At 40.4% G+C, this 12,855-nt stretch overlaps 2 protein-coding genes across 7 annotated transcripts in view; both read right to left on the bottom strand.

Moving 5' to 3' along the window:
* Window positions 1–12,855, bottom strand: part of LOC125765772 (cytoplasmic polyadenylation element-binding protein 3) — a 220,136-nt gene that overhangs the window by 35,622 nt on the left and 171,659 nt on the right. The window lies entirely within an intron of this gene.
* Window positions 1,059–7,203, bottom strand: LOC125765806 (protein abrupt-like). Its single transcript, XM_049431284.1, has one exon. The coding sequence runs from the start codon at window positions 4,492–4,494 to the stop codon at window positions 3,193–3,195; it is 1,302 nt and encodes a 433-aa protein (XP_049287241.1). The 5' UTR covers window positions 4,495–7,203; the 3' UTR covers window positions 1,059–3,192.

Genomic DNA, 12,855 nt, shown 5'->3' with positions numbered 1-12,855 from the left:
GAAAAGTATCGTTTGGTTTTGAAAAACCGTGGCCTGGGCCGGGCGATTTTTTTTTGTGCTTTTCGGTTCGTCGTTTCCAATTGCTTCGGTTACGGATGAAAAACTTTTTTTGTTATGAATTCCGGCCTTGATTGCGCGAAACGATGGGATGATGGTGGATATGTCAAAAAAAAAACAAAGCTTACATACGCCCAAGAATTAGTGTGCAGGTGCGAAGCGATTGCAATAGCGATCGTCTGTGTGTGTTTAGCTGCAAGCTATTTTAAGGATGCTGGAAATAAAATAAAGAAGTTAAAGCAACTAAGCAAGTAGTAAATGAACATGTTCCAAAGTAAGCAAAAAAAAAAAGAAAGCGGAAAACTGTGCCACAGTCTCATTTGGGATCATGTTTGTCCGTTGTTTGCCAGTTTAAATTGCTTTTCGAATAATGTTTAAAACTTTTGTTGTATACTGTGACGTTATTCGCTGTGTTTCTTTTTTTTAATCTGAAGTGTGGCTCTACTCCTTTAACTAAAAGCCAATGGAAAGACTTGCCGTATTGCCAAGGTCGTGGATTGTTGGATTGTTGTTTTTCGGAAGGAAATCGAGGAAAGGAGAACCAAGTGTGTGGACAGGGGAAAAGCGCAAAAAAAACCAATAAGAAGCAACAGCAAGCAACCATTTAGTAAATAGCGTGCAGATCTACATCATCGTTTTGTGGCTATTGCTTTAATAAGTTGATTATGTAACATGTTCGTGTTTCGTGGCTTACCATGAACCAACCCCAAGACCCGTGGCGTGGAAAGTAGGAAAAAAAACAAACACACACACACACACATTCAAACAGTAGCTTTTGTCCTGTGGTACACCACGAATGGAATGTCGTGTCGGGGGAAGCTTTTTTCTGTAACTGCACCGTAGTTCAATCCTCGAGTATGTTGAAGCAGAAAAAAAACCCTGTCTATAGTGTCCAGGTTCTGGGGTGAGACTAGCGAAAAGGCTAGCATGAAGTTAAAACTTTCCATCCATCGGACGTAAAATGTGTAGCTGGGTTTTCCAGTTTCCTTCCGTCCACCGAACTGGATGATTTTGAGGGATTTTTTTTCGTATGCCTAACCATGCGTCAACCATACACGGTGGGTTCTCGCGCGACCGTTGTAATGCGTAAAAGGTTGTTTGACTGTTAAAACTCCTCACATCATCGTCACTGTGTGGATGTGTAGCAAAACCGGTTTACAGGAGACGATGTAGTACAGTTCCAGCTTCGAGTTCGGCGCTCCATTCGTTGCGAAAGGATTTAGGGGGTGAAAAATGAAAACATGGAACAGTTCCAATGCGCTTATGCGTGTATGTGTAGACAATAGCTTTGTTAAAGAATACGCTTACAATGGCATTGTTGTGAGAGTCAATTATTTTACTGTAGATTGTTTTTTTTCGGCACTGAGTTCTTGAGGTGCGGGTTGTCGTGTATGTTAATATCCTCGGAATTTAAAATCTGGCTATTAAATTGGGTGGAAAGTCTTGGATTTGCCGACGCTCTACCGTTCTAACGAACATACATATAAGCTCGTTTGATAGCTTATTGAACGTGTTTTATGATTGATGTGTTGTGTAGGGCTAATTTATACATTCGCTTTGTGATGAATTTGGGCATTCGAAAAATATATTAGCGGAACACAAATTAATTCACCCATTCTCACATCTTGTTATGTTGCTTTTTATGGAGCATAGCTTATCTATTTACACCAGGCATCAGCAACCAGTTTCTGATTTTGAATGAGGCCAGAAGCTCTAAAAAGTTGCTCATCCCTGATTTACACGTAGTTGGATAGTTAATCATCAGCTCCATGTACTAATCCAATAAAATCAAAATACATTTATGATTTTTTTTTCCATTTTAGAACGGTCAGGCCATATCAAGACCTATAGAGATTTAGTCAGTCCTTGCTACGAAGGGACGGTCCGGATGGTAATTTGATGCCCGGTCCTGTCGTGTGGAACCGGCGCCGTTTATCACATACCGGGCCGCTCTTAAAAATAAATTTACATAAAGAGAGAATAAATAAAAATACACAAAACGTACGAAGAATACTGAAATTACTTATTGCCTAACCTATTGCCTAAACAAACAAAAAAATACATCTACAAGAAAAAAAAATTAACAAACATTTTGATCAATTCCGTGCTCCTGAACTACGCAGTTATAGGATCTCAAAATTATTTTCTTTTAATTTCATTACCGACACCAGAATTGCTTCACTTCATGAATTGAAGCTTTGCAAAGATTAGGCGATAGTTTTTACTATTGGGATGGAATGCATGCGAAACCAATTTTGAATTCGGCTGGAACTATCAAAAAGATCAAAACCCTTTTCGGCTTTTCAAGGTTAGAAAATAAACATAAAAAAATGAATCTTTTTAAAACGAAACAACATGAAATCGATCATTCGGGCGGTGCACACAACACGATCCGAGGCTAACCACTCGTCAACGCGGCGCGGCTTCATGTTATGACAAGATTTTATGATCTACCGAGGGGCCATGCAATAAATACCAACGTTCCGGCGCCTTTTGCAACCTTGGTGTGCCGCTCACGGTCGAGGGTTTATAAAAATTGGCAGATGAAATAGGTTTAACGATCATAAAATTTCCTTCGGTGTAGCTGTTTAAGGTTTGTCTCGCCAGATTTTGCATGTCGTTCAGCAAGCATTTCTTGTGGAAGAAGTGTTTTTTATGTTTAACAATTAATTTAAATTTCTAAAATTAGAAGAAAAGGATTTACACCAATTTAGGTATGTTATTCGTCAAATCTTGAAAATCATCCCGAAAGATATTTGTTTTCAGATTATGCTCGATGGCACTCTGCTTCAAGGCCCGTCTTCGAGGCGTTGATGAGGCATTTTTAATTAATTTGTATATTATATTATTGCCTAGCTACATGACATAGTTCCAAAGCACTGTGTTTACTAGCTCGAAAAGATAATTATGAATTTCTTCTTCTGATTATGAAATTGTGTGTAATACTGAAAATACGTATGTGCAGTGGTGTGTTGTTAACAACCTTAATTTATTCAATATTAGTGATAAATACATATAAAGAGTACAGCATTCTGTTAATTATGGTTGTGTTAAATCGATACAATGCATACGTGCTCCAAAATGTTAAGAGAAAAATAAAAGTTAATACTATGTGCCAGGTACTATGTGGTTCTATCAAACAGTTTCATTACTATCGTCGCCACAGACATAACTTATACACTCGATATCATCATCAATGACCACCACATCAGCCACATCGTGTCGTTGAGCGGTATTCGACATCAAATCGCGTTTGGGCCGTGACTCGGTCGGTCGAACATTTGAAGATCCCGGAGCAGTATTGCTGTTTGTCGGTTCGGTTGCAGCATGGAAAGCCGGTTGCAGAATAGTTTGTGGATTCATCGAATAATTGTACAAAGGTGGAGCACTGTTGATGAATACCTGCCCTTGATTGGGATCGATGAAGGTTACCAGTGCTTGTGTAAACGGTGGATTGTTTTGTGGGTAATATACGATGTTGTCATTATCATTTCTAACAGTAGCATTGATCGTGGAAGATGCCTGAATTTTTGGCGTTTCATTCAACGATGATTCTATATTGATCGAAGAACCAGTTGCAGTGAAAGTGTTGCCAGAGTTAGACGGTAATGGTGTCGCTTCATTACTGACAAACACGGATGCGCATCTTGGTGGGTTTGCTTCATTGGTGTAGTACAACAAATTTGGAACTGATGGAAGATTTGCTGAAGCGCTTCTGGGGTAGCTGGCCATCTGCTGTGCATTGATTTGCACCACGCGATCATCATTGACCGTCGATGATATTTGATTTGCTTTGGATTGATAGGGCTGCGTTGGGACGGACTCGTTGATTGTAGGCGTATGAAGTTCTGGCTGTTGCTGGTACTGCGATTCAGCTGCAACGTTGGATGAATTAATTTTAGAGATGGCCTCGAACCGTTCGAAATCAAACCCATCATCCGTAAGGAACTGTCGCAAATCGTTAAATCCTTTCACTTCCAGAGATTCTGCCGCTGCTAAAAGTGTTTTAAGCTGGGAAAGCTTTACCCTTGCTATGCCCGTATATATCATATCAACGATGGCGACCATATCTTCGTACAATATGTTGTCCAGCACTATCGTAACCTGGTCGGCGATACGATCTCGAAAGGTGTTTTTAAAAAACCTACTGCCCAACGATAGCACCAACTTGTGGGCACGTATTGTTCGCTTCTCGCATTTGATTGAAACGTCCACAAGATATTCTTCCACCCTCATCGTTTGCAGGGCGGCGAACATTTTGGAAACGCTCTGCGTGTTATGTATCCGCACGATACGATCCATTCTGTACTCCAACTTTTTTGCACACATGCACTCACTATTTGGGAACGTTACAAATAGCCTGTTGGTGTTGTTTTCTAGTTTTCTAATTAAGGGGGAAAAATCACTAGGCGCTAGGGCACACAAATTTTTCAACATACGCGATAGAGTGACAAATATAAGTGATGTACCTCCCAAATGAAGGAATGATGCTGCACTGCTGCGTTGGGACGCCAAAGATGGAACGTTTCGCCGTTGTCAAACTCTGGCATGTTCGTTGTGGTGCATATGCAGTTTTTGGTGCATTTTTGATTGAAATATTTACAACAGTTTTGGCTCATTTGATACGATACGATTGATTTGTTTAAAACATTAATTGTAAACATTATTTCCTTGCAGTTCATGCTTGCTTAGAATGCAAAATTAAAAAAAATACTGCATAGTGCTTTTATATGTTTGACATCCCTGCTTATCTGTTTCCACTGCGAACCGGTTTCTTCCATTTGGATAACAATGTTCTTTAGTTATTTTCTATATATCTCGCTTGTTTTAATTTAAAATACGTATTTAAAATGACTGCAAAAAAATTTACTCATTTGTTATCGATTTGAAATTAAGCTAATTTTTATCATACGATATTAACAACGCTTACAAATTCACAAAGCATAAAATGCATAAATAGGGATTGCCTTGCGGTGAAAAAACACCTCCATCTAGTGGAAAAGTTCCGAACTATTTATTCGATTTGAAGATGTGAATAAACGTACTGATAAGGTAAACTTTGCTGGTCTTTGCTAAAACCAAATTACGGACACGTTTTCCATTCATCAAAATATAATGACGATAGATCATCATTAGCAAGTGGCGTGTTGCAATCGATCTTTCTACCGAGAGAGAGTGATTTTCGAACCTATTTTCCTAACAGAAAATGTTGTTTTTCGCAGAACTACTACGGAAATGGGCATTGCTTTCGAGTACCCTGCTGGTAAATCTAATGTAATTAGAGTATGTGTATGATTCATAGTTCAAATTAAGCTTTCACTTGTGCATTGCCATTTAATTTTCAAACAGCCACACTCACACATTTCATCGTTTCGTTTCCCAAGGTATGGTTCCCTCGGTTTATAGCAAAGGTGTACTGACCGCCCTCCCCTTTTGCACGCTGACAAAGTGCGAGCAAACAGCAGAACTATGTACGAGGCACATCGGATAATTAGATATTTATCATCAATCACATCGAAATTATGCTGTACAAACAGCGAGTAGAATTAGTAATTATCGTTACCGGTAGACATCGATTCATTTTCGGTATTTCCTACCCTTCGCCAACCGCCACCATCCGTGGAATACTTGGAGGCCGCCACAAAATTGAGCCCCGGCCTCTGATATACTGATACGCATGCAGCGTGATAGGATCCTTCTTACACTAACCCGAATAGCGCGGTGAGATCAAATTGAACTGTATGTTTAAAATCGATACGATACCAGTTTGAAAGCGGCTTGAAAGGCAATCGGGCGAGAGAAATATTAGAACATTGGGAGGATCCCTCTTTATAAGCTGGCTCGATATAACGGCTCTGATAGGTAACTCGTATCGTACCGTCGTTGTTTGTGTTCGTGTAAGAATCATACCAGCGCTGGAGAGCAACATGGACCAGGCTCATGAAAGGGCTTTCGCAATAGAGCACATCTGGTGTCGCTGTTGTTTGTTGGTGTTGGCGTTATGTTTTGAGCATATCGTTCGTTAGCTGAAGAAGATGCAACGTGCGGGCCCCGGGACAATACGACAATCCAGTGTGTCGGTGCAGGTGCCTAGTGTTTACAATCCAGCTCAACACATCAAACGACGTCCTGACGTCGTGATTTATTGTGCTCGATGTATGACGGCTCCACTGGGGTAAGGGAGGAACCTGCTTCTCAGCTCGGCACAAGGCTGGGTGAGCGTTACCCATCTTGTCAACGCTTTCGGAAAGCGGATGAATGGAATCGGTGATGACATCGTCTAAGCCTGGCCAGCCATGCAGGGATGCAGTGCCGGCCGAGGTGTTTCTTTATGGAAAACCGAAAGTACTTCCCAACCCTATATTTATGATGCACAACAGGGCATTCCGAGAAGCACTCGACCGTCGTGGCGGTTTAGAGCGATTTATGAAAATATACAAATATACTGTTTGTACTGCTGGAAAGTGCTAGCGATACGTTGATGGATGGACGACTTCGTAAGGAACAGGTGGAACAGATGGAACAGGTAAAAAGGAACGACTGTGTGACCAGTAGGGAAGGTAGTTTAATGCAACACATACACTAGAAAACTACTGCGCCGTGGGTAGTAAGAATAGTTGCTGTAGATGTACAGGAGCTCCTGCAATGTGTCCTCAAATGTTTGTGGTTAGATACATGAATAAAGCAGTACATCGTGGACAGGTAAGTATGGTGATGGCAGACAAAAAAAGAAAAAGGAAGCAACATTTACATCAACGATTTTTCTTTTCTTGCAGCCGTATGTTGGATACAAGCAACTAACAATTGCCGAAAAAAGAAAATAAAACGGGAGCACAAAACTAATTGCGCTGAGTGCCAAACTTTCAACTCCCTGGTAAATGTTTGGGGCGGAAATTAAATTCAATGTTAGTTCGCAAGAGTGTAATTAAAATGATAACGCCAGTGCACCTGCACCGTGCCGGGGAAAATGGCCGGAGCCTTTTCTCCGGTTTCCGTCACGCAAGATGAATCTGAAGATGCGTTCCCCTTTCGGTGCGAAAGTTATGCAACGGGCGCCTTCCAGATTTATACACGTGAAGTGAGTGCTGCCGCCGGATGCCGGATTGCGCGAGAAACTTCTAACAATCCTTGTTTAGGGGTTTTCAGGAGAGGAAGGGGGGGGGGGGGGGGGGGGAGGTGGTTGTAGGATGCACCGGAACCCGGTTGGCAAAAAGCATGGTGCGGTACGAACGAGCGTTAGTGCGCCGTTTGACGGCGTTAATTAGACACTTAACCCCAAAAATCCGTCCTATGCTGACGTTATGTAGTATAATGAGGCAAATTTTTAGCCCGTCCCGCTGGCGATGGCGCCAGGAGAAAGGGAGTGGGGAACCTCGCGTTCTGAAGCGAGGCTGGGATTGAGTGATGAAAATGGCGATTGTAGTAGTTAAACTTCGGTGTCTTTTAACGTGCAGAAGGGAGTGCGTATTTGGGGGGAACAGTTGAGGGGATAAATTTTGGTACGGGTTGGGAACGAGTGTTCCAGGATGAAAATTACATGAGAAGCATGAAGAGCTATAGAGATAGTGAGAGAGGAAGAGAGAGAGAGAGAGAGAGAGCGAGAGAGAGAGAGAAAGAGAGAGCGTGAACGGGGAAAGGGTGAATAGTTTAGTTTGCTGAAGTCTTACATGACTGACGCAAACAAGCGAAAATGGTCCTGGGAGAACATTGCCGTTTGCCTGAAGCAATATTCTACACAATCTTTCATAAAGAAATTGTTGTGGTAATTTCACGAGCATATGCACTTTATTCGAGGAACAATAAGCCCAAACTGCGCAAAGGGATTTTTACATAAGTAGAAGTGGTTAAATGTTGCTTATGCTGCTTATTATGTTGAAAATAATGTTTTCAATAACCCAATTTAGAAGACAACAATTTAATTTTTATCCCATCCCATCCCATCCACTGTTATCCCATCCGGACCGTCCCCCCGTAGCATGGACTGACTATCCTGCTACGTGGTAAAAAAGTCTTGATACAGCCAGGCCGTTCTAACCGAGCAAAAAAAAAAAAAAAATAATAATTTTTATAATTCCAGTTTTATCTATTAATTTGATGAAATAAAATTTGATCATAATATTTGATCTATGCCACTGGGGACGGTGCATCTGATAAATGGCGCCGCTGCACACGGCACGACCGGGTATCAAATTCCATCCAGACCGTCTCCCCGTCGCAAGAACTGACTATGCAGCTACGTGGTAAAATAAGTCTTTAGTCATTTTTAAGAAGTAAAAAAAAATTATAGAAAACTCATTATTTATGCTGCTTAAAAGCTTAAAAATCTTCAATATATTTAGATAGATTTACCATGATCGGCTTAAAAACGATCATTTATATCGCACATTGCACGGTTTTATTTTGTGTTGCTCAAAAAACCTATAGATAATCAAATGCAGCGTATAATTTGCCGGCCATTTTCTCTTTTGGTGCGGGTCATTGATTACTTTCAGAAATTTTTAACAAAAACAAGCTAATAAATTATCCCAAGGGAGAGAGAGAGAGGTTTTTTCTCTTTTCGATTAATGCGCGGTTTAAATATTTTACAATAAGTTTTAAAAAAATATGTCGAGTTATCGTTTTTTTCTCCCCAAAGATACTTATTTGTTACAATCCATTTCTTTGGATGCACGAGACAACACGATCGTACCACGCGATTCACACACAACCGATCGTACTTAATGTAACCAGTAACGATGGTACAATCGTTATTCCAAATGGTTAAGTCTTGGTTTTTGCAAAACATAGTGTTGGTTTTTTCTTGTGCCGGAAAAAATACCCATAACAAATTACACCGGAATGCGGTTACGGGTTCAATTCAAATGACCCAGCAAACTTGCAATTCAATGCTTCCGCCCTGCAAGTAGTTACGCCATAAAAGATCCTCCGTTCGAAACGAGCGTTTTCTTCCATTTCTATTCGTTAGCGTTATAGATTGTGGTTGAAAGGAGCGTTTTTTTTCGTTCTGTGTTTTGTTTTCAAAACGCGAATGCTATACATATTTATAGTACAGATTTTTTTGTTTTGTTTTGTTTTTCGTTCCTCCTGCAGAGCGTGAAAAGATACCGTGAAGAGGTAAAGCCAGACAACCACAGGTTTTGCGGTTGACCGAAACGACAAACGCTTTGAAGATTTGTGAACTTTAATTAAAATTCCTCCTTCGGTGCGCAAAAACACCCCGTTATCGTGAATCTTTGACCGCAAAGCCCACAAACCGGGTATGGGGTACGGATTAGAAATTGCTGTCGATGTCGTTGCCATAAAATGGCGCGGTGAAGCGCAGGATGATGGTGGGCGCGCTTTGGGGAAGGGATACAATTTCCCTTGACACGTGTAATTCAATTATCGGTTACGGGGTACCTGATGTGATTGCCAGCTCGACGATAGTTTTGTACGATCAGACTCACCTGTAAAGAGAAAAGACAACGGGAAAGGAAAGATATATTAAAACCGGGGTTGTACACGGGTTTTGAGGTTAATATTCTAAATTGCAAAACGAAATTGTATCATGTCATTCCGATCCGAAATGAAGTTCCGTTGAGCGGGACGATAAAATATACATCCTATCACACATCTTACACACCTGAAACCAAAACCCAAACACAAGCCATAAATACAAATAAATACTATCGAAATCCTACATTTAGTTTATATTTCAGTGCAGCTTAACCGGTCGTGTTACTTAAATCCATAAATTGGTTTCGAAAACATAAACCATCCAATTGTGTCAAAAGCTCGCAACATTCAATTCAAATTCGCCGGCACAAAAGCCCATTTGCTTTCACCGGTCGTCGTCGTCGTCGTGGCCATTCATTTGCGTTACTATCACTATCGGACGGAGGCATTAGGAAGAAAGCTCACACTTAATCATGATCGGTATAACGGAAGTTGGCAGTGTAGCAAACAGGAGATATATAAAAAAACGGAAAGTAAACGTAGTGAGAATAGGGCCGGGGAAAAAAATCTACCATCAGACGGAAAGGCCGAACGCTGGCCGGAATCGAACCAGCAATGGAATTTATTGCCCCGACACCGGTCTCTCTCTCTTGCATCCGTTTCCTTCCTTGCGGCCTGCGGCCCGGTCCGTGGAAATGGTGCGATCGGCTTGGTACAGTTACTTCCGCCATTGGATTTGACACGTAAATAAACGGCGTGTTTATGGAAACGGTAGTTATCTTTCGAGCATACGGTTGGATGCTATGCGCAACGGTTCACATTGGATGTTGCACTATATATCTTTCCGATAGTTTGCTTCTGTTTTTTTTTTTGCTGTCGATCCGCACCCCCACACACACACTACTATCACAGCTGACCGGGGGCTACCACTGTTTGTGCTGGGATCGTTCGCCAGAAGGTAAATAGCGCCAGGGAAACCGAAGGGAGCGACAAGAAAAAATACGGTTTGAAACCAAAAACAACAAAACAACAACACAAAACATACACAGAAAACATAAAAAAAGGAACACTTGCCTTGCGGCTCGTTTCGACCTTGGCCGAAGGGCGTCCCGTTTTTTTCTGCTTTGTGGGTGTGTTGGTAAACATGATCCGCATAAAGCTACTGCTGAAATCCTTAGCAAAAGTTGCCGGAAGGGACTAAGGAGCTGACGGTGGTATAACGCCGACGCACGGTGGAACTTGGGTTTAACACGCAAATTTGCAATTATAGCAATATCGATCCTAACCGATTTCATCCGTGTCCCGTGTAAGGGAGGTTTGGTAGGCAATGCCGGGTTTGCCGTGCGTCTCGAGGGTTTTTACCGTGGGGTGTTTTATTTCAAGCTCAAAAGGGCTCTGTTTACAATGTTGTTAACCAAATCAAAATCCGGTTTGCTATTTGTTAACGGGGAGCTCTTTGAACGAGGGGGAAAAAAAGAAACGCGATTCAGTGTAGGGAAAGAGGGACGGGTGTAGAAAATCGGAAAACTTTTAGCTTTTCACTAAGAGATAAATAAAATTGGGTAAGATTAAGAATAGATTTATGGTAATGATTCTACTTGTTGGAGCAATTAGTTATTGTTACACGTTACAACCGTTTCAGATACTGTTGAGTTATTTATAATATTCTACAAAAAATGCAATACTTCACTATCATGTAGTTAGTAATTTATATTGTGCACCCTAACCTCCAATGTATATCGTAACATCATCTGCCACCAAAAGTTTGATCTAGTGTTGTCTAAATTGCATACGTATTGTATGTTAAAGCCGGTCTTCACAGTGAAAGGCAAAACTATGATGAAATGATAATGAAAATGGGTTTCTCATCAACCATACTACTGCTGCTACTACTACTATTAGGCTGCTACTTCTATCGGACAGGACCAAACCGAAAACTAATATCTTCAACTCCAATAAATCAATGTTTCGCTGGAAAATTCCATCTCCATAACGATCTGCAACAGGAACGGAAAAGGGTAGATGAATGAGCGAACGTGTAGCATCGAAAAGGATCATGGCATCGGTTATCGGCCGGTGTGCGCATACCGACGGAGGCACCGAGGCATCGAGGCCGTGTGCCAGATGGATAGAGTGCTTCTCTTAAATCAAAGGTCTCACGCAGTTATTGTACGGTACGACCAAAAGCCCACATAGCACTAATTAAGACAGCACAAAGGCAACAAACACACAAAAGTTTTCCCATCGGATAGCGCACCGATATCAATCGAACCCCATCCATCAGCAGTAATTAGTTTCATTTACCGCAAAATTCCACTATCGAAATCTTACCAGAAACCTTTCTGGTACAATGATCCTTCATCCTGTGGTTTGGGTGCGTCCAGGGCTGCTGGGGTTATCATTACGGGGGATGGGAAATGATGTTAACCCATAGTGTTACGATTCAATATACAATATTCATTATAAGGCTTCCAGGTTTTCAGGGTGATTGGTAACAAATCATAAGCTGATTGAATTGGCGTAGAAATTCTTTGAACTTGGTTGCGTTTAAAACATACATTGTTCAATTAATGTATGCTGGATTCGATGGAACTATTTGGCAGATAATTTTACGGTAAATTTGCTATTGTATTTGAATGAATTTGTTTCTAATTGATAGCTAGTAAATATGGCCCGTAGGAAGTAGTATGGAAAATCCAAAATAGTACGTAATCCTGTTGTCATTGCTTTTCAATTTATTTTTTATTAAAAACAGTTCTTTGAAAAACAATGGAACGTGATGTTGAAACTAAAATGTTTGAGAAAAATAAAAAAAATTATCGTATTTTTAAAGGAATTTTCACACTATGGTGTAATTGTAAAAAATGGGTTTATTTGTGACACTCTTTGTTATCAGAATTAGGTTTACTAAACTTCAACGAATTGACAACAAAAGTGTGACAACGAGAATCTTTAAAGCAAATGTTTGAACGGCACAGGACGGCGCTTGACCGTAAGCGGTTTAAGTTTGAACTAAGCGGAAAGTTTGAATTGGAAGAATATAAAACAGTTTAACAGAATTGAATCAATGTGAAAAAATAATCTAGAAAAATATTTCTTTGCATTTTACTTTGGCAGAACTCAGTAATCCAACTACAGAATACAAAAATATGTAAATCTTCATAAACCAATTAATGTTATGATCAATGTTCATAATTTTCGTCATACAAAGAAATAAAGAAATATAAATATCGTTATACAAAGAAATAAAGACAAGCAAAAGAATCCCAGAATTTATAATATAATGTAAAATAAGAGAAAGAAATTGAAGATCTAAAATAAATCAATATAGAATACTGTAACAACCAAAAAATTGGAACGAAA

This window comes from Anopheles funestus, chromosome 2RL (genome assembly GCF_943734845.2).
Source record: "Anopheles funestus chromosome 2RL, idAnoFuneDA-416_04, whole genome shotgun sequence".
In the NCBI taxonomy this organism is placed as follows: Eukaryota; Metazoa; Arthropoda; class Insecta; order Diptera; family Culicidae; genus Anopheles; species Anopheles funestus.
This window is presented reverse-complemented; position numbering and strand designations above follow the sequence as displayed.